Source organism: Agelaius phoeniceus, chromosome 31, assembly GCF_051311805.1.
Source record: "Agelaius phoeniceus isolate bAgePho1 chromosome 31, bAgePho1.hap1, whole genome shotgun sequence".
Taxonomy (NCBI): domain Eukaryota; kingdom Metazoa; phylum Chordata; class Aves; order Passeriformes; family Icteridae; genus Agelaius; species Agelaius phoeniceus.
In genome coordinates, this window is record NC_135295.1 from 2,209,015 (window position 1) to 2,230,470 (window position 21,456).

Consider the following 21,456-nt stretch of genomic DNA (forward strand, 5'->3'; position numbering starts at 1 on the left):
AAACAACAAAAAACAAAACAAACAAACAAACAAAAAAAAACACCAAAAAACAAACCAAACAAACCAGTTAGAGATAGTTAGCTTTCCGTTTGTTACAAGTTTATTGCAGTTGTGTTATATTGTTCAAGTTAGTTGCATCTTGCCAGTTACACGTTTCCTACTTGTCAGTTTTGCTTTATGTTTTTAACTGGTCATAAAAGGGGGGGAAATGTGGGGAAATATCGCGAGATCACGCAGAACCCCTCCCTTTTTACTGTTACTGACCGTCACCCCCCGGTTGTAAAAGACCCTGACCAACCATTAATAAGGGCCAGTTACTGTCCCCCACATTGGTGTATGCATGTGCTTGGCCCGTGTGGCAGAGGCGCCGCCACAGAACCGTCCTCGACCCGGGACGCCACGCCCCAAGTGGCGGCAACACCCGGTGTCCCGCTCCCCGCTGTGTCCCGCTGTCCCGCTGTCCCGCTGTCCCGCTGTCCCCCTGTCCCTCTGTCCCGGTGTTCCGCTGTCCCTCTGTCCCCCTGTCCCTCTGTTCCGGTGTTCCGCTGTACCGGTGTTCCGCTGTCCCCCTGTTCCGGTGTTCCTCTGTCCCGCTGTCCCCCTGTCCCGCTGTCCCTCTGTTCCGGTGTTCCGCTGTCCCGGTGTCCCGGTGCTCCGCTGTCCCCCTGTTCCGCTGTCCCCCTGTCCCGGTGTTCCGCTGTCCCCTTGTTCCGCTGTCCCGCCCGGCAGCCCCCGCGCGGAATCACGTGGGCGGCGGGAGATTCAAACCTCGGGCGGAGCCACCGGAGCCGCCGCGGCCATGGAGGGAGCGGGGCCGGGGCGCTGTGAGTGACCAGCACCGGCACCGGGGGGCACAAGGATGAAGGGAGCAGGAATGTCCGGGGTGCAGGGGACGGGAGGGGGACAAGTCTGGGGTGCAGCGAGCTGGGGGAGGACAGGTAAGGCTGGGGGGGGCAAGGGAATGTGGGGACAGGTAAGGCTGGGGAGGCAGAGGATGGGGGAACAGACGGGTTTGGGGTGCAGGGGAATGTGAGGGGACAGGTAAGGCTGGGGGCCAGGGGATGGGTGAACAGACAGGTTTGGGGTGCAGGGGAATGTGGGGGGACAGGTAAGGCTGGGGCCCAGGGGAGTGTGGGGACAGGTGTGGGGTGCACATGGGGACAGGGACTCCAGCTGTGCAGAGGGATGGGGGCAGCAGTCGGATTTAGGGGTGCAGGGGGAACAGGCAGGTCTGCATGTGGGTAGAGGGATGGTAGTGGCAAGGTGCCAGGCCCTTGGGGACAAACTGGGGGGGACATATTTTGAGGGATGGTTTGTTGGGAGGCAGCTGGGTGTCCCCTAGAAGTCATGGGTGCCTCCAGCACCAGCAGCAGTGTAAAAGGACCCCAAACCTGTAGCTGTGTTCCCCTGAATGCTTGCTCTGTGCCCTCCCCCACTCCAGTGCCAGCTCTGATGGCCGTTATTTGGGAAAAAGGGAAATTGGAAACTTTCCTTCCACTGCCACAAGGGCTGCGAACTGTGACGTTGGTGCCACTCCCACGACGGCTGTGGGAGGCTACTGCACCCGAAACCTGGCTGCCTTTCTCAAATCTTAGTTTCAGTGGCCTTGGGGGCTTCAAAAAGCCTCCCTGAGCAGGGGGCTCTGATGGGAGACCTCCTTTGTGCCCAGGTGAGCGCCTGACTGCCGATGAGATGGACGAACAGAGGAGGCAGAACGTTGCCTACCAGTACCTGTGTCACCTGGAGGAAGCCAAGCGGTGGGGCTGCACTTGGGGAGATCCTCGAGCTCACATCTTGGGGGGAAAGGGGGTGGTAAGGGGAAGGACAGAGGGAAGGGGTGGGGAGTGGCTTAGCTTTTGAAAAGCAGAGATTTCTTAGGGGAGTTTTTAGGGAGCAGCTGAGGGAAGTTGTTCCTTTTCAAGGCAGGATTTAGGGTTATGTTGAATTTTAGGGCTGTTCTGAGATCCTGAGCGAGCCCAGTGGGTTTTGGGTGATGAACCTCAGTGAGGTGTGATGGGATTTTCAGGGAAATGAATCCGGGAATCCTGTCCTGGGGCTTATCCTGCAGAATGCTGCTTGGATCCTGTGACTTTATGGCTCCTCAAAGCTGGCTGGGAGGGTTGTGTGTTTTGGTGGGGGGATACTCAACCCTCCACCCAAACTAAAAACCACCCAGCAGCAAGGGCCTGAAGGCTGAGCTCCCCTGCCAGGGAGGATTTATTGGAATGTGGCTGGAGGGGGGACGTCCTTTGGGGTTTGTGATGTGCCCTGTCCCTGCCCTGCCAGCTGGATGGAAGCCTGTCTGGGTGAGGGGCTGCCCCCACCCACGGAGCTGGAGGAGACCCTGCGCAACGGGGTCCTCCTGGCCAAGCTGGGCCACTGCTTTGCCCCTGCTGTTGTCCCACTGAAGAAGATCTACGACCCTGAACAGACACGGTACAAGGTAAGGCTGTGGCACCAGAGGAAGGTGTAGTACCCCTTAGGGTGTAGCCCCAGCCCTTTCCTTTGCTGGTGAGTGCAGAGTGAGGAAGGACTCATTGACAGCTGTGACAGAGTTCACAGGGGTCTCAGGATGAGGGAAGAGATGAGGATCTGACTCCATGTTTCAGAAGGCTTGATTTATTATTTTATAATATATATTACATTAAAACTATACTAAAAGAATAGAAGAAAGGAATGATAACAAAGGTTTGTGGCTCGGGCTCTCTGTCTGAGCCAGCTGGGCTGTGATTGGCCATTAATTAGAAACAACCACATGAGGCCAATCCCAGATGCACCTGTTGCATTCCACAGCAGCAGATAATCAATGTTTACATGTTGTTCCTGAGGCCTCTCAGTTTCTCAGGAGGAAAAAATCCTAAGGAAAGGATTTTTCATAAAAGATGTCTGTGACAGACAGCAGTCACTGAGGGACTGCTCTGTAAGGGGGGCTGCAATGGGTTCCCTGAGCTGGAGATCACAGGCATTGCCTCTGTCTTTGGCCTCCTGCTTTGGCTGGGTTGCCCTGTGGGAAAGGGGGACCCCAGGCCTGGAGAAGTTGGTGTTCAGCCTGACCTCAGCTCCTCTCTTCCAGACAGCTGGGCTTCACTTTCGGCACACGGATAACATCAACTACTGGCGTGATGCCATGAGCCACGTGGGGCTTCCCTCGGTAACACCTCCCCTCTTCCCTCCCCAGCCACTGGCACACTGCCCTTTGCCTTGTGGCACTGCTGGGGAGTGCTGGTATGGCAGGGGGGCTTTGTCTTTGCCCCTGATGTGTTTGTGTCTTGGTGGCAGATCTTCCACCCAGAGACCACTGACATCTATGACAAGAAGAACATGCCCCGGGTGGTCTACTGCATCCATGCCCTCAGGTGGGTGCCCTGGCCTGGCTGTCATGGGATGTGTTCACCCTCATCAGCCCTTTGGTGGTGTCACCTGTCAGCCTCAGGTGACACAGAAGTGTCAGGAGGGGTGTCACCCATGTGGGTTTGTATTTCAGCTTCTACCTCTTCAAGCTGGGGCTGGCTCCTCCGATCCAGGACTTGTATGGGAAAGTGAACTTCACAGGTATGTGCAGGGAGACCTGGGCTGGGACCTGCCAAGGGGGGTTTGCCACCAGTGCTCTGGGGTCCTGTGGCAAGAGGGGATGTGTGGAGTGAAAGTTTTGGATGTGTTTTGCCAAAATGGCCTCGGTTTTGGCAAAACCCCCAGTGTGGGGGTTTTCTGCACCCCTCTTGGTCTGGCAGGGGAGTGGGGGCTCTGCTGGCTGCCCCTGCTCCAGTACTGGGCTATGAGGCTGGTGCTGAGCAGTGCTGCCTCTGCTCTGCTCCAGAGGAGGAGATCAACAACATGAAGCGGGAGCTGGAGAAGTATGGGCTGCAGCTGCCTGCCTTCAGCAAGATTGGAGGCATTTTGGCCAACGAGCTCTCAGTGGATGAAGCAGCAGGTGATGGGTGCCTGGTGGGGAGCAGGGCTGGGTGTCAGCCTGTAGCAGGATTTTGGCTCAGCTACCAAGTCTTGTATTTGGGGGGTTCCCAGATGATGGAAGGAATGATGAGTCTGGCTCTGTGTTCTTAGAAGGCTAATTTAGTATTTTATGGTACTATATTGTATTAAAGAATACTATACTAAACTATACTAAAGAATACAGAAAGGATGCTTACAGAAGGCTAAAAAGATAATAATGAAAACTCGTGACTCCTTCCAGAGCCTCAACACAGCTTGACAGTAATTGGTCATTAATTCAAAACAATTCACATGAAACCAATAAAACAACCACTTGTTGGATAAACAATCTCCAATCCCATTCCAAAGCAGCAAAACACAGGAGAAGCAAATTAGATAATATTTTCCTTTTTCTCTGAGGCTTCTCAGCTTCCCAGGAGAAGAATCCTGGGCAAGGGGATTTTTCCAGAAAATATAACAGTGACAGCCGAATGCCAAATTTGGGGCCAGCAAACTGGGAGGGGGTGCCCTGGGAGGTGATGGTGGTCTGGGATGCAGTGGGAGGCACCTGGTTGTTCTCTTTGATCCCAGCACAAGGCTGCAGGGGCTGGCACAGCCATTGCTAGGCAGCAGCAGCAGCAGCAGCAGCTGGGGTTCTGGATTCCCTGGCTTGCTGTGAGACTTCCCAGGTGCTGGGAACTGCAGCAAGGCCTGAACAGGGCAGGTTCCCACCATTGCCCGTGGAATGTCTCGTCCCACTGCATGCAGGGATAAAGCAGATGGTCCATCCTGCCCCTCTGTGTCCCACCTCACCCCCTCTGTGTCCCTCCCTGCCTCCCCTGCAGTCCACGCCGCCGTGCTGGCCATCAACGAGGCGGTGGAGCGAGGAGTGGTGGCCCAGACCATGGAGACCCTGCAGAACCCCCACGCCATGCTGCTGGGACTGCGCCACGAGCTGGCAGGTGCCTACCAGGAGGTGCTGCACCAGGCCAAGCTGGAGAAGGGCAGCAGTGCTAGAAACAGGGTGAGGAGGGCACGGGGTGCTCTGGGGTGGATGGGAGAGGAGCAGCTCCTTTGCTGATGGGGAGGTGGAGGGGTCCCTTGGCCAGAGACCATATGGGAGCCCTTGTGCTGAGCAGAATCATCTCAGCAGGAGATGATTCCTCTTTGGGGGCTCACCCAGGGGTTGGAGCTGGGAAATGAGCCCAGGCATCTGCAGGGGACCCTGCTGTCCATAGTGGGGTGTGCTTGGGCAGAAAGCTCAAGCTGGGGAGTCCCTGTCCAGTGCCCACAGGTGATCCCTGAAGGAGAGGACGTCTACGACTGGTGTCTGACCCAGGCTGAAATCCAAGGGAACATCAACAAAGTGAATGGTGAGCAAAGCTGGGGGTTCTCCAGGGCTTATGGTGAGACCATGGTAGCCCTGGACATGGGGAGAGTGGTGGGCATAGCAGAAAGAAGTCTGCTCAGGCCAGCCTCAGACCTAGTGGGAAGAAGGGCTGGGTGTGCATTTCCAAGGAGAAATTAAAGTGATGGGTGTGCAGGCTTTAGCCATAGCTACCTTTGATTTACCTGCTCACCTCTGGGGTGAACTGGCCTCTTGTAGTGCGTGGAGCCCTGGAAGAGGTGGACAATGCCCTGGAGAGACAGGATGTGCTGGCACTGCACTGTGCACTGCAGGACCCCAGCCTGGCCCTGCGCTGTGTCCAGCGTGACAACCTCGAGCTCTACTTGGAGCAGCTCAGCACGGACCGGGAGGAGAAGGCGCTGGTAGGGGCTGGCAGGAGCCTGGGGTGCAGCCCATGGTCCCCAGGAAGAGGGGGTTCCATAGGCTGGGGAGTCCCCAGCTTTCTGCCAGGCAGCCCATGGTCCCCAGGAAAAGGGGGTTCCACAGGCTGGGGAGTCCCCAGTTTTCTGCCAGGGCTCTGTCTGAGCACAGCTGCTCTGTCAGCACAAGCATGGTGAGCTGTGAGACCTGACAGCCCTCTGTGCCTGTGGCAGGAACTGGGCTACCTGGAGCTGCTGGAGCAGGAGGAGGTGCAGGCAGGGATCCTCACAGCAAACCAGAGGGACGAGAAGGAGCAAGCCAGTGAGTGCCTGGGTGAACTCTTATTGCAGCTTCTGCTGCCCAGGAGCTGCTGGGCATGCTGGCAGCCTGGCCCTGAGCCAGGGCACAGCCCCCCTGTGCCAGCCCCTGTCTGTCCCTCAGTGCTGCAGGCTGTCGGCCGGATCAACGCCGCTGTCCGCCAAGGGGTGCCAGCCAAAACCTTGGAAGCTCTGATGGACCCTGCAGCCCAACTGCCTGATGTGCATGCCCCTGCTGCCCCCCTGTACCAGCAGCAGCTGGCCCTGCTGCAGAGCCAGCACCCACGGGTGAGACACCCCAGGTGTCACAGGGGTCTCAGGTTGAGGGAAGAGATGAGGATCTGACTCCATGTTTCAGAAGGCTTGATTTATTATTTTATGATATATATTATATTAAAACTATACTAAAAGAATAGGAGAAAGGAGGCTGGCTAAGAATAGAAAAAGAAAGAATGATAACAAAGGCTTGTGGCTCAGACTCTCTGTCTGAACTAGCTCACTGTGATTGGCCATTAATTAGAAACAACCACATGAGCCCAATCCCAGATGCACCTGTTGCATTCCACAGCAGCAGATAACCATTGGTTACATTTTGTTCCTGAGGCCTCTCAGTTTCTCAGGAGGAAAAAATCCTAAGGAAAGGATTTTCCATAAAAGATGTCTGTGACCCCCAGGGATGGGCCATGGGTGCCCTGGACAGTGGGTGGGGTGGTCCCTTGCTGGGTCTGGGGTGCTTCCTTTGCTGCTGCTCCCCTGGGGAAGCTGGGCCTGGAGGAGGAGGAGGAGGTTATGGGGGTTCTGTGTCTCTGCCTGCTCCGTGCAGGGCGAGTTGGCACAGGAGGAGTTGTTTGTGGCTGTGGAGATGCTCTCGGCTGTGGCACTGGTTAACCAAGCCCTGGATGCCAGGAACCCCAGCAGGCTCTGGAGCAGCCTGGTCAGCCCTGCCCTGGGCCTCTCAGGAGCTGAAGATGCAAATGCACAGCGGTGAGTTGGGCTCTGTGTTAGGGGTTGGGGTGAAGAAATCTTGTGGAAAGGGCTGGTCACAGGGCCTGGGCTTTTTGTGGGCTTGTTCCAGCAGCCTCCCTGTCCTGTGCCTTGCCTCTCCCCTCTGAAGGATCTGCTCAGAATGCACCAAGCCCTCCTTGGAATGCACTGAGCTCTGCTTGGAATGCTTCAGGTCATTGCCTTGTTTCTCTCCTGCAGGTACTTTGATGACTTGCTGCAGCTGAAAGTCCAATCGAGGAAAGCAGGAGCTGAGTTCCTGAGCTGGAATGACATTCAGGACAGCATCAACAACACCAACTCATCCGTGCAGGATGAAAACGACCGTGAGTCCTGCCCACACGAGTCTGGGCATGCAGGGGGGTCGCAGATACCCTGGGAGGGAGGGATTCCAGCCCCGATGAGACACCGGGAGAATCTCACACCGCCCTGGGCTGTGACTCCCTTGGTGCCTGGAGATCGGAGGGGTGGAGATCGGAGGGGTGGAGATCGGAGGGGTTGAAGAGCGGAGGTCGGAGGGGTTGAAGAGCGGAGGTCGGAGGGGTTGAAGGGCGGAGATCGGAGGGGCTGAAGGGCGGAGATCGGAGGGGCTGAAGGGCGGAGATCGGAGGGGCTGAAGGGCGGAGATCGGAGGGGCTGGAGGGCGGAGGTCGGAGGGGTTGAAAGCGGAGGTCGGAGGGGTTGAAAGCGGAGGTCGGAGGGGTTGAAAGCGGAGGTCGGAGGGGTTGAAAGCGGAGGTCGGAGGGGTTGAAGAGCGGAGGTCGGAGGGGTTGAAGAGCGGAGGTCGGAGGGGTTGAAAGCGGAGGTCGGAGGGGTTGAAAGCGGAGATCAGAAGGGTTGAAAGCGGAGGTCGGAGGGGTTGCAGGGCGCGTTCTCCCTTCCCTCCCCGCAGGAGCCCGTGCGCTCCGGCTGCTGAACGAGGCGCTGCTGCAGGAGGACCCTGAGGTGACGCTGTCGGCGCTGCTGCTGCTGGCACCTGCCCTGCCCGACATCGCCCTTCCCACGGCCCCGCGCTACCACAGCGTCCTGGCCCGGGCACGGAGGCGGAAAGCCCAGGTGGGGTGGGGGGCATCAGCTGTGGAGACCCTCCCTGGCAGCGTGGCATCCCCCCTGGTACCCTGCCTTGCTCACAAGACTGTGAAATAACCCTCCCTGGGGTTATTGTTGTTGTTATTATTGTTATATTATTGTTATATATATATAAAAAATATATATTTACTTTCATTATTATATATTTATTATTATATTTATATATTACAATATATTGTATATTATTTCTTATTATATGTATATATTAGTTATTATTATAGTTATATTATTATATTACATAATTTTATTTTATTATTATATTTTATTTTATTATTATAGTTATATTATTGTTATATTTACTTTCATTATTATATATTATTCGATTTCTATATCATAATATATTTATATATTATTAATGAATATATTTATATATTAGTTATTATAGTTATATTATTATATTGCATTATTATTTTTATTTTATTATTATTATATTTACTTTCATTAATATATCTTCATTATTATATTTCTATATCATAATATATTTATATAATATTTTATTATATTTATATACTAGTTATTATAGTTATCATATTACATTATTATATTTTATTTTATTATTATTGTTATATTATTATTTTTATTATTATTGTCGTTGTTATTATTATTATTAGCAAAGCAGGAGGTGCCCAGCTCACTAGAGCCCATCTCCCCCATCTCCCAGGCCACACAGGACAATGGAGCTGTTCTCTGCTGGGAAGAAATCCAGGAAGGGGTCTGCCAGGCCAACCAGGACACAGTGGCAGCCAGGAGGAGTGAGTGCTGTCCCCATGTGGGTGCTGCTGGAGGCTGGGGGACAAGAAGGGGCTGATGTGAGCCCCTCTGCTCCCGCAGTGGCTCTGGGCATAGCTGCCATCAACCAGGCTATCAAGGAAGGGAAGGCATCACAGACACTGAGGGTGCTATGCAACCCTGATGTGGCCCTGCATGGGGTGGTGAATGCCTGTGCTGACACCTACCAGGAGCAGCTGGCGGCTCTGATGGCCACCAAGAGACCAGCAGGTAAAACCTTGGGGGCTGCAAAACCTCCCCTGCCCTGGGAGCCTGTGGTGCCCCCCTGGCCAGGGTGTTCATGGGGAGCAGCACCCTGCAGCAGCTCCCATCCATCCTGGCATGCAGGGAGCACAAAGCCATGCTGGGTCAGGCACAGGCTGCTGGATGGGGCCGAGTTCTACCTGAACCTGCAGACCTTGGAGGGCAGCTGGCAGTGCCCACGCCACGCCAGCTTCAACAGCACACACCTGAGCCAGGAGGAGATGCAGGTATGGGCTGGGTGGGCTGGGTGGGTGTGATGGTGTTTGCAGGGGTCTTAGGATGAGGGAAGAGACGAGAATGTTGACTCTATGTTTCAGAAGGCTTGATTTATTATTTTATGATATATATTATACTAAAAGAATAGAAGAAAGGGTTTCATCAGAAGGCTGGCTAAGAATAGAAAAAGAATGATAACAAAGGCTTGTGACTGACTGAGACAGTCCAGACAGCTGGGCTGTGATTGGCCATTAATTAGGAACAACCACATGAGCCCAATCCCAGATGCACCTGTTGCATTCCACAGCAGCAGATAACCATTGCTTACATGTTGTTCCTGAGGCCTCTCAGCTTCTCAGGACGAAAAATCCTCAGGAAAGGACTTTTCAGAAAATATCCTGGCTACAGGTGGGCACGGCTGGCACTGAGCTGGTGCTGCCTGGTGTCCTTGCAGTCTGTCATCACCCGAGTGACGCTGGCCCACGAGCGGGAGCGCCTGTGGGCATCCAGGGTGGCCCTGGTGGTGAAGCTGCAGGCGCGGCTCCGCGGGTTCCTCGTCCGCCGGCAGCTCGCGGCACGGCGCCACGTCCTGCAGGAGCAGAGGCCAGCTGCCATCAGGATCCAGGTGACACAGCCAGGGCCTGTCCCTGCTCTGAGCAAAGCCACACAAACCATGGGCAGCTCCTTCCTTGCTGCTCTCTGGTTTTACTGCCAGGACCCCTGAGATGCTGCAGAGAGCAGTGAGGGGCTTGTTCCTCTCACAGTGACTGCTTTGGGTGCTGGTTTCCTCTTTCCCCATGCTCTGTTATTCTCTTTCTTCATGTGCACCCTGAAAAACCAATGGAGTCACAGTGACCTCACTCAGGTCTCTCTACGTGGTGTAGAGAGGGGCCAGCGCTTGCTGCTCTCTGTTTTTACTGCCAGGATCCCTGAGATGCTGCAGAGAGCAGTGAGGGGCTTGTTCCTCTCACAGTGGCTGCTTTGGGTGCTGGTTTCCCCTTTCCCCATGCTCTGTTATTCTCTTTCTTCATGTGCACCCTGAAAAACCAATGGAGTCACAGTGGCCTCACTCAGGTCTCTCTACCTGGTGTCTTCTTGTGCCCAGGCTTGCTGGAGGGGGTACAGGCAGCGCAGAGCTTACCTGGACAGGCTGCACTACCTGAAATCCAACACAGAGGCTGCAATCAAGGTTTGGAGGATTCTTTCTTCAGCCTTTGTTCTCATGTTGGGCACTGTCACCTGCTTGTTCAGCTTGTGAGGGTGGCATCTACTCCTGCCCAGTGCAGAGGAGCCGGGGGGATTGTGGCAGCTGGGCCAGGGCAGTGTGTGAGTGGACAGGGGAGAAAAAAATCATAGAATAGAATTGTTACCATGGGCTCAATGAGGCTGGAAAAGCCCTTGAAGATCACCGAGTCCATCTCAGCACTGCCAAGGCCACCACTAACCATGTCCCCAAGTGCCACATCCCTATGGGTGTTAAATCCCTCCCAGGATGGTGACCCCACCACATTGCTGGGCAGCCTGTGCCAATGCCTGACGACCCTTTCCGCGCAGAAATTTTCCTTAATATCCAACCTAAACCTCCCCTGGAAGCCCTCATGATTTTTCCCCTCCACCCATTCCTTTTGGCCAAGCAAGTCCTTCCAGAATCCAAATGTTTGAACATCTCTCCCAGATCCAGGCAGCTGTGAGGATGTGGCAGGCACAGAGGAAGTACCAGGAGAGGCTGCGCTACTTCAGGCAGAATGTAAGGGATGGGATGGGATGGGAGTCAAACAGCTCCTGGGAATGTGTTGGTGGGGATGTAGAGGGGGTGATCTGGAGCAGTTGGATCCCTGTCCCTGAGTGCTCACAGTGCAGCTGGAAGAATTGATTCATCCTGGCATGGGGACAGATGGGAAGGAATAGGTACCTGGTGGGTCTGGAAGCCAAACTCTCAGGTTTTGTGAAGTGTGAGGAGAGCAAAACCACTCCTGTTCCATCAAAAAACAACAATGACTTCAAGATGTCCATTAAAAGGGAAGGGATTTTTGGGGGAGAAAAGGGGAGGGTGTCAGCTGTGGGAAGTGAAGTTGCACCCCCGGAGTTGCTGCAGCTTCTGATATACAGTGAGTGGAGGGGAATGACCACTGAGAAGGGCAGAATCCCAAAATCTCTCCTGTTTTGTAGAGATCCTCATCCCAGGCCTTAATACATTCCTGGCAGTGGGACCAGGCAGTGATGTGCTTGTCCAGCACTCCTTCACTCCCCACGTGTGTTAGGGACACCATGGAAAAGCATCTCCCACCCCCTTGTTTGTCTTGGCAGGTTAAAGCTGTAATTAAAATCCAGGCTTTTGTGCGAGCCAACAAGGCCCGTGGGGATTACAGGATGCTGGGTAAGTAAGTGCCTGCTCACTGCTGCTCTGAAGTGAGATGGCTAATTAGCAAGGGGACTCTGCCTCTCCCCTTGCTGGCCCTGCACAGTGGGGAGCAGTGATGAGCAGGCTGCTGGTGGCCCCTTGGCAAGGACAGGAGTGACAGAGCCTTGGTGGTCCTTGGTCATCAGCCTTGGTGCTGCCCCTGTGCCCCCAAAAGCTTCCTGGAGGTTTTTGCACAGTGTGGCTGTGTGCTGTCCCATGCCCTGGTGCTGCAAGAAGATCAAGAAGATGCTTTTTGGAGAGGAGGAAGGGGTGCCTGAGGGTCTGCAGTGGGGGAAATGATTCATGGCCTTACTGTGCATTGCTGCAGTCCACACCAAGAGTCCGCCCCTGGGCATCGTCCGGCGCTTCATCCACCTGCTGGAGCAGAGCCAGCACGACTTCTGGGAGGAGTCAGAGGTGCTGAGGCTGCAGGAGGAGGTGGTGAAGAGGATCCGTGCCAGCCGGCAGCTGGAGAGCGACCTGGACCTCATGGACATCAAGATTGGGCTGCTGGTCAAGAACAGGATCACTCTGCAGGTAGAGAGAGAGGGGGAGGACTTGGCTGCCTCATGCCATCCTGCTCTCCATGCTATCACAGCTTGGACTTGTCTCTGCTTAATTTTTTAAGCAGTTGGAGGGGTTGGGGAGCACTAGGGTGTTGTCATCTTATTGCTAAAGTTCCACATCTTCCTGGTGATTTCTCATGGGCATCTCCTTGCAGCACTGACTCCTTCTTCCTCACATCACAACCAACAAACACCAACTCCCTTCTCAACCAGCTACTCCACTCTTTTGTAGCACTTTTCTTCTTATTGGACACAGTTGTGGCCTATTAAGGGCAGACCTGTTCCTAATCTTTGGTGATTAGTACAGCTGCAACTCCTCAGGTCTCAGAATCTCTGCTGGCCACAGTAACTCTGAGATGTGTACAAGTCTCTTTTCCCAGCCCAGCTGTTGAAGAAGGAGTCAGGATTCTTTTGTTCTTGTTCTCAAAGTTGTTTATTGGTTCTTGTCTATAAAATTCTTTCTCTGGCCTGCCGAGGTCTGTTCAGCAGGTCACACAGAGGCACACTGGTGTTATCTTTTTATACTAAAACCTACATGTACATTATTTACAATAACTTCCCAATACCTATCACCCATGTTAGACAGTGAGTTTCTACATCAAACCAATCTAAAAGTGCCAACATCACAGCAGAAGATGGAGGCCAAGAAGAAAAAAGACTGGACATGCCCAGATTCCTCCATCTTGCTCCCTGAGCCCCCATTCTAAAAACCCCAAAAATCTATTTTTCACCCTGTGATAAACTAACTATTATTCTATTTAAACTCTCTTGACTTGTAATCCTTCACATAAGGTTGGTAATTTTTTCCATGGGTCAAGATCAAAGGCACAGGGGTCTTGGGCTCTGTGCCAAGGTCTCTGAGCCCCCTGGCAGGGGTTTGAGCCATCCAGGGCAGCCAGAGGAATCTCCTGTGTTCTCACTCAGGGGTGAGATTGCCTTCTGCACTATTCTTTTACATTCTATCCCTCCACACTAGGGTGCCTCTGGCTCTCCCAGAAATTGGTCAGAATTGCAGAGCCTTAGGCAGACCCCAGTGCTTCTCTCCCACCACAGGAGGTGGTGTCCCACTGCAAGAAGCTGACCAAGAAGAACAAGGAGCAGCTCTCAGAGATGATGTCCATGGACAAGCAGAAGGGGCTCAAGACACTCAGCAAGGAGAAGAGGCAGAAGCTGGAGGCCTATCAGCACCTCTTCTACCTGCTGCAGGTGGGGATGGGGTGTGGTGGTGTTCACAGGGGTCTTAGGATGAGGGAGGAGGATCTGACTCCATGTTTCAGAAGGCTTGATTTATTATTTTATGATATATATTATACTAAAACTATACTAAGAGAATAGAAGAAAAGGATTTCATCAGAAGGCTGGCTAAGAATAGAAAAAAAAATAATGAAAGAATGATAACAAAGGTTTGTGGCTCGGACTCTCTGAGCCAGCTGACTGTGATTGGCCATTAATTAGAAACAACCACATGAGACCAGTCACAGATCCACCTGTTGCATTCCACAGCAGCAAATAACCATTGGTTCCATGTTGTTCCTGAGGCCTCTCAGCTTCTCAGGAAAAAAATCCTAAGGAAAGGATTTTCCATAAAATACCCTGGCTACACTGGGGGGCTCTGCTGTGTCCCCCACAGCTGGAGGGGCAGTGCAGGGACCTGGCCCCTGGCTACCCCACCTGGGCTACCTTGGTGTCCCTCCTCCCTGCAGACACAGCCAGTGTACTTGGCCAGGCTGATCTTCCAGATGCCCCAGAACAAATCCACCAAATTCATGGAGTCGGTGATCTTTACTCTTTACAACTACGCTTCCAGCCCACGGGAGGCTTATCTGCTGCTGCAGCTCTTCAAAGTGGCACTGCAGGAGGAGATCAGGTGGGTGTCATGTCCAAGGAACAGGGAAAGGCAGGAGGAGATCAGGTGTGTGTGTCCTGTCCAGGGAAAGGCAGGAGGAGATCAGGTGTGTGTCCTGCTGTGGGAACAGGGAAAGGCAGGAGAAGATCAGGTGGGTGTCCTGCCCAGGGAAAGGCAGGAGGAGATCAGGTGGGTGTCCTGTCCAAGGAACAGGGAAAGGCAGGAGGAGATCAGGTGGGTGTCCTGCCCAGGGAAAGGCAGGAGGAGATCAGGTGTGTGTCCTGTCCAGGGAAAGGCAGGAGGAGATCAGGTGGGTGTCCTGTCCAGGGAAAGGCAGGAGGAGATCAGGTGTGTGTCCTGCCCAAGGAACAGGGAAAGGTAGGAAGAGATCAGGTGGGTGTCCTGTCCAAGGAACAGGGAAAGGCAGGAGGAGATCAGGTGTGTGTGTCCTGGCCAGGGAAAGGCAGGAGGAGATCAGGTGCGTGTCATGTCCAAGGAGCAGGGAAAGGCAGGAGGAGATCAGGTGTGTGTCCTGCTGTGGGAGCAGGGAAAGGCAGGAGGAGATCAGGTGGGTGTCCTGCTGTGGGAACAGGGAAAGGCAGGAGGAGATCAGGTGTGTGTCCTGCCCAGGGAAAGGCAGGAGGAGATCAGGTGTGTGTCCTGCCCAGGGAAAGGCAGGAGGAGATCAGGTGTGTGTCCTGCCCAGGGAAAGGCAGGAGGAGATCAGGTGTGTGTCCTGCCCAGGGAAAGGCTGAACTGCATCAGCTTGGACGCTGTCCTCTCTGCTGCCTCCTGCTTGGAGCACACACAAACACTGCTCCATGCCCTGATCCCATCTGCCCCATCTCTGTCCCCAGGTCCAAGGTGGACCACGTTCATGACATCCTGACGGGCAATGCCACGGTGATCCGGCTCCTGGTCGGCTTCTACCGCAACATGCCTGGCCAGAGCGCCCTGAGGCACATCCTGGCTGGCCCCGTGCAGGAGGTGCTGCAGGACAGGACCCTCAGCATCAACACAGACCCCGTGGACATCTACAAGGCCTGGATCAACCAGACTGAGTCACAGAGTGGGCACAGAAGGTCAGAGCCTGGGGAAGGAGGCTTGGCTCGGCCACAGGGTGCTGGGCATTGAGATGGTGATGGGGTCCTGTGCTCCCTTCACAGCAAGCTGCCCTATGAGGTGAGCCCTGAGCAGGCTCTCAGCCACCCCGAGGTCCAAAGGAGGCTGGACATTTCCATCCGCAACCTCCTGGCAGTAACAGACAAGTTTGTCTCTGCCATCACCTCTTCTGTGGACAAGATCCCGTGAGTGTCCCCATGGTTTCTGTGCACACCCCAGGAATGCTCTGGGCTCTCAGGTGTCTCCAGCAAGGCCTTAGAAAGGAGGTTGGATTATGGGGGGGCTTCCTGGCCCCTTTGCTGCTGCAGGACTGAGTTACTGCACTGTCAGCAAGGGGAACCCCAAATATCAGCAGCACCTCATGGGTTGGCTGGTTTTTCTGCTCTGTTTCTGGGCAGTTTACTGCTGACATTGAGATGCATGCCAGCTTTGTGGTCATCTCAGAGGATGAAGGCCTCCTCCAGAGATGCCTGGGTTGGCAGCAGGGAGGGGGGAAGGAGCTGAGGGATGCTGTAGCTGCCAATCCTGCCTGTGGGTTTCTCCATCGCCCCAGGGCTGAGGGTTTGCTGCTCCTTGGATGATGGGTTGTAGGACTGGGTCATCAGGGTGGACTCACATGCTGATGGTCCTCTCCCCACCTCTCCTCAGCTATGGGATGCGCTACATGGCCAAAATCCTGAGGATGTCCTTGGTTGAGAAATTCCCCAAGGCCCCAGCAGAGGAGGTTGATAAGGTACTGTGGGGCTGGGGCACCTGCATGGTTTGGTGGGGTTCAGCTGTGTCTGCACGTGAAGGGCCACAAAAGGTCCTCTTAAATTAAAAACACCTCCAAGTCAACATTTTCCTTGAGCCCCTAAGGAAATGCCAAGGGTGGGCTTTTCCCCTGCACTGCATCTCTTCCAGGAGGGTCCTACCATGCAGAGCAAGGATGAACCATCCTTCCCTGCTGAGGTGTCACCTCCTCGGGCCCTAACCCAAATGCTCCCCAGCCTGTCTCACGCCCTAGATCGTGGGGAACCTGCTCTACTACCGCTTCATGAACCCAGCAGTGGTGGCCCCCGATGGCTTTGACATCGTGGCCATGTCGGCCGGGGTGGCCCTGCGGCCCGAGCAGCGCCGCAGCCTGGGCTCCATCGCCAAGGTGCTGCAGCACGCCGCCGCCCACAAGGCCTTCCAGGGGGACAGTGCCCACCTCTGCGGCCTCAACCGCTACCTGGAGCACACCCACAGCAAGTTCAGGTGATGGGGGTGGGCTGGGAGGGTGGCTTGGAGCCCGTGGCAGGGGTTTGGGGCTGAGCAAAGGGGTCACACCCTGCAGGAGGTTCATCTCTGCTGCCTGCTGTGTCCCTGAGCCTGAGGAGAGGTTTGACATGGATGAATACTCAGAGATGGTGGCAGTGGCCAAACCAGTCATCTACATCACCGTGGGGGAGCTCATCAACACGCACAAGGTCAGGGCATAAAGCTCATGGCAAGCTCTGTTTCCTCTGCTCCCACCCCCTGGGCTTTCTGCTGAGTTTCTTCTGTATTCCACCCCTGGCACAGCTTCCCTCTTCCTGACCCCTTATTTTCTCTTCTAAGCAAGGAAATAACCTAAATTCTGCAGGTTTGTCCTTCTGCAAACCTCAGATCTTCTCCATTCCCTCTTGGGTGTGAAGGGTGACCCTCCCTCACTCTCCATTTGCATCCCCCTTGCCACTGATTCATCCCTTGCACTGTCCAGCTCCTGCTTGAGCACCGGGACTCCATCACATCACACCCCAGTGACCCCCTGCACGAGCTCCTGGAGGATCTTGATGAGCTTCCTACAGTCCAGTCCCTGCTTGGTAGGTTGGATTCTGGGACCAGAAGGGAAGAGGGTGGACGTGGATACACTTTCCTTGCACAAAGCTTGAGCTGGATTGCTTTGGTCATGGAAAGGCAGCTCTCTGGAGCCCAATAGAGCTAGCAGGGCTCTCTGTGCCCTCACAGGGGAGAGTGTTGCCAGCCTGGGAGACAGCAGTGCTGAGCAGCTCTCCCAGCTCAGCAGAACAGAGATCTCCCTCACCCTCACCAACAAGCTGGTGCCAGTGGCCAGCAGCGAGGAGAGTGACACGAGGAGCCTGCTGCTGAGGTGAGTCTGGGCTCTGTGGGCATCAGGAGGGGGCTGGGATGCTCAAGGAGGGCAAGAAACCCTTGGGAGGCAACTGAATATTGTGTGGAGTGTGATAGTGTGGAGCGGATGCCTGACATCTCCCTCTGGTCTCTAGCACCAAGCAGATGCTGGTGGATTTGATCCAGTGCCAAGCAGGAGATTCCCTCCCAGACATCCTGCGGACACCAGCCTCAGAGCATGAGGTGGGATGTGTGAGGCTGCTGCTAGGGATGACCTGAAAAACTTGGTGGGCAAAGGGTGAAAAAGTTCTCAGCAAAAAGCTGCCCTGCTCCTCTCAGAGGTTTGGCCACTGATCTTGTGATCCAGCAGTGCCCGGACTCTGGTTTTCAGAAAAATTACCTGTCCTGGGCCACATCAAAGTGTGGGTGAAGGAGTTCTGTAGTAAATTCAAGGCGACCCCTGTGGCAGGGAGAAATGATTAATCTGACTCCATGATATCAGAAGGCTAATTAATCACTTTATTATACTGTATTGTTCTATCCTGTATTGCAATACATCTGAGCTGAAACTGCACAAGCACTCAACTGCACAAAATGTTGTGTCTGTCTGCTGACCGACCGTCAGGACACAGTTTGCAGAGGTTGGTCAAGGAAACAAAACACCATCACTTTGGGTAAACAATCTCCATATTGCATTCCACTTTGGCACAGCACAGGTGCAGCAAATGAGATCAGCATTGTTTTGATCATTCTTTTCTCTGCTTCTCTCAGGTGCACAGAATGTGAATCCCACAGAGTTCGGTTGTTCCGTCTCTGTATCCCATTCCAGCTGTGCTCCAGGCTGACTCCTTCTCATCCCTAGGAAGCTGCCCATGAGCACCTCGTGTGCCAGCGAGCTCTGTGGGATGCCCAGCCCTCTGCCCAGCAGCTGAAGCGCCACCCCTCCCTGGCTGCCAACAGCCAGCTCTCCATGGAGGAGAAGAAGCGCAAGGTCACCCGCAACCTGCGGCGCTTGGAGAGCCTGGGGCTGGTGCGCTCTGCCAACCACTACCAGGAGCTCGTTGATGAGCTGGCCAAAGTGAGTTGGGGGGTGTTGAGTTGGGAATCACCCCTAAACCCCCAGAGGTCCTGCTCTGGCAAAGCTCCTGATGACAAACGTTGGTTTTCTGGCGCTGCTGTTTCCTCCAGGACATCCGGAACCAGCGGCGGCACCGGCAGCAGCGCCGCAGGGAGCTCCTGAAGCTGAGGCAGACCCTGGAGGGCCTCGATGCCAAGACTCAGTTTTATGAGGAGCAAATTGATTATTACAATCAGTACATCAAAACCTGCCTTGACAACTTGGCAGCCAGCAACAAGTGCGGTTCCTTACCAAAAATCAGTAATTTTTTTAAAAAAAACCTGTTCCTTGTTCTCATTGCTCTCTGGTTGTTGTGAGTCCTGGAGGTGTTGGGAATCCAAGAGGTCACAGGTGGCCAGAGATGAGCTCTCAGCATGTGGTCCCTTCTCTTCCAGGGGCGGTGGGAAGAGCAAGAAGCTGCCATGTCTGCACTACACAGCAGCCCAGCTGTGGGAGAAGGGGGTGCTGCTGGAGATCCAGGACCTGCCCCCCAGCCAGTGAGTGACCCTGCTCCAGGGGAGGAGCTCCTGCTTGGGGTTATCCAGTGCAAGGCCAGGAGCTGGACTCGATGCCCTCAGAGATCCTTGTGGGTCCCTCTGATCCAGGGTATTCCATGATTCTATGAAAACTTGGGCAGGTAGAGGAAAATAACAGAAGAGGAGGAGGCATGTGGACAACCCACTGTTGTCTTGCCATGTGGGGCAAGTTGTTTTGTGTAGGAGAATGCAGGAAAGTTGGGATTTGCAGTGGGGTTTGGGCTGTGGGTCTGGCTGCTGTGCTGAGGGGGTGCCCTGGGTGGGTCAGCTGCTCCCTGGCTGTGTTAAAACTTTTGGGAGTGAGTGGCTCTGTCTCCCTCAGGCTCAAGAACGTGGTTTTTGACATCATCCCCTGTGAGGAATCAGGGAGGTTCCAGGTGAAAGCCAAATTCATGGGCATCGACATGGAGGACTTCCAGCTGCACTACCAGGTGGGGAGCCTGTCCTGCAGCTCTCAGAGTGTTTGTGCTTGAGATGACCCCAAGGTGTCAGAAAATCTCTTTTTCCCAGCCCTGAGGTTGAAGAAGGAGTCGGGATTCTTTGGCTGTGCTTTTCCAGGTTGTTTATTCTCTGTTATATGTAACCTTCTTTTTCTGACCTGCTGAGGTCTGTCCAGCAAGTCAGTCCATGGCACACTGACTGCCCCAGAGGTGATGTTATCTTTTTATACTTAAAACTACGTGTACGTGATAAAAAATCAGGGGCTAGGGTTTAGTTGGGGCATACCCTTAAGGAGGAGGGAGCCTTCCTTCTTTAGCTTAAAGGGCTAATGCTGGTTCATAGCTCCTGAATGATTAGGGGTCCTTAATGATTAGGATGGATGATTAATGATTAGGGCTCCTTAATGATTAGGATGATATTAGAGAGGATCAGCTTTCAAAGTTGGCGAGTGGGGTGGATTCTACTACAATTGCTATGAAGCTGTGGTTGGCTCACAATAATTTCCAAGTAATTCCCAATCATTTCCCAATACCTATCACCTGTGTTAGACCCTATGTGTTTCTACTCTAAACCAATCCAAAAGTGCCACCATCACCCAAAAGATGGAGGCCAAGACGAAGAAAGAAGAAGGACAAGGCACGCCCAAATCCCTCCATCTTGGCTTCTGAACCCCCATTCTAAAAACCCCAAAGTTTTACTTTTTCACCCCATAACAAACTAACTATCACTCTACTTAAACTCTCGTGCCTTCACATAAAGTTGGTCATTTTCTCCATGGGTTCAAATCAAAGGCACAGGTGTTTGTGACTCGGTGCCAGGGTCTCTGAGCCCCCTGGCAGGGGCTGGAGCCCTCCAGGGCAGCCAGAGCAATGTCCTGGGTTCTGACCCAAACCCAGCTCCCTGGCTGGGCACAGTGGCAGTGAGAGTCCCCTCTCCCACAGGACCTGCTGCAGCTGCAGTACGAGGGCGTAGCAGTCATGAAGATGTTCCACAAGGCCAAGGTCAACGTCAACCTGCTCATCTTCCTCCTCAACAAGAAGTTCTTCAAGAAGTGACAGGGTCAGGGGTGGGGCCAGAGGGAAGGGGAGCAATAAGAACCTGCCAGAGCCATCAGGGCTGGTGGTGCCAGGGCAGGGGAGCTGCTGCTGGCCACGGAGCTTTCCTGACTGGGGAACACAGGCCCAGCCCTGGGCACCCTGAGCTTGGTACTAAACCAGTGCCCAACCTTCCTGCAGGAGGATGCAGCTGCCAAAGCTTTTGCAGCATGTGTTGCTTTTAAAATCTATTTTATCTGGGTGTTTTGGCTGTTGAATTCCTGTGTTGCCAACAGCCAGCTGCCCACTCTGTATTTCTGGACACTACACAGCTTTTACTGATATAATAAAGGTATCTTATTTATCTATATATCTAATTTATCTATCTATCTATCTATCTATCTATCTATCTCTCTTTATATCTCTCTATATAGATATATAGATATATATATTGATATATTGAAATATATCAATATATATCAATATATAGATATATATTGATATAAATATCTATATATAGATATAAATATCAATATATAAAAATATATATTGATATATATCAATATATATAAAATATATCTATATATATCTATATATTGATATATATATATTTCAATATATATAAATATATATTGATATATTGAAATATGAATATATGTATTTATATATATCTATCCATATCTATATGTATATAGATATGGATATATATATATAAATATAGATATATATTTCTTATATAAATATATTTCTTCCTCACACTAAGGCTTGGGAAATGTCAGAATCAGTCTTTAGATGGAGGGGTAGTGAGAGGCCAGAGCAGAGAGGCAATAACTGCTTGTGAAGACACCTGTGAGTACATTGAGGTGCAATAGAAAAATTTTAATTTTATGCAGAGGTTTACAGATGTGAAGTGTTGGTTTATAAAATGCTGTGGGTCTCCCTCCC

At 53.1% G+C, this 21,456-nt stretch overlaps 1 protein-coding gene across 1 annotated transcript; it reads left to right on the forward strand.

Moving 5' to 3' along the window:
• The first annotated feature begins 677 nt into the window (after positions 1-677).
• Positions 678-20,900, forward strand: IQGAP3 (IQ motif containing GTPase activating protein 3). The gene is made up of 38 exons (XM_077192152.1): positions 678-824; positions 1,670-1,757; positions 2,287-2,443; positions 3,074-3,151; positions 3,280-3,356; positions 3,485-3,552; positions 3,818-3,931; positions 4,776-4,954; positions 5,216-5,303; positions 5,537-5,700; positions 5,932-6,019; positions 6,140-6,303; positions 6,839-6,999; positions 7,219-7,343; positions 7,910-8,073; positions 8,768-8,858; positions 8,938-9,105; positions 9,223-9,365; positions 9,809-9,979; positions 10,460-10,543; positions 11,030-11,101; positions 11,662-11,731; positions 12,084-12,292; positions 13,375-13,527; positions 14,025-14,188; positions 15,025-15,249; positions 15,334-15,474; positions 15,938-16,022; positions 16,296-16,528; positions 16,608-16,740; positions 17,013-17,115; positions 17,261-17,402; positions 17,539-17,626; positions 18,246-18,461; positions 18,572-18,738; positions 18,896-18,997; positions 19,359-19,467; positions 20,419-20,900. Exons 1-38 carry the CDS (start codon positions 800-802, stop codon positions 20,530-20,532), a joined length of 4,923 nt encoding a protein of 1,640 aa, XP_077048267.1. The 5' UTR covers positions 678-799; the 3' UTR covers positions 20,533-20,900.
• Positions 20,901-21,456: the final 556 nt, after the last annotated feature.

Excerpts from the sequence above, each read along its gene's own strand:
- IQGAP3 (XM_077192152.1), top strand. The coding sequence starts at position 800 with ATGGAGGGAGCGGGGCCGGGGCGCT. Across the intron at positions 6,020-6,139 it reads GGACGAGAAGGAGCAAGCCA|TGCTGCAGGCTGTCGGCCGG; the intron begins GTGAGTGCCTGG and ends TCTGTCCCTCAG. Across the intron at positions 7,344-7,909 it reads CGTGCAGGATGAAAACGACC|GAGCCCGTGCGCTCCGGCTG; the intron begins GTGAGTCCTGCC and ends CCCTCCCCGCAG.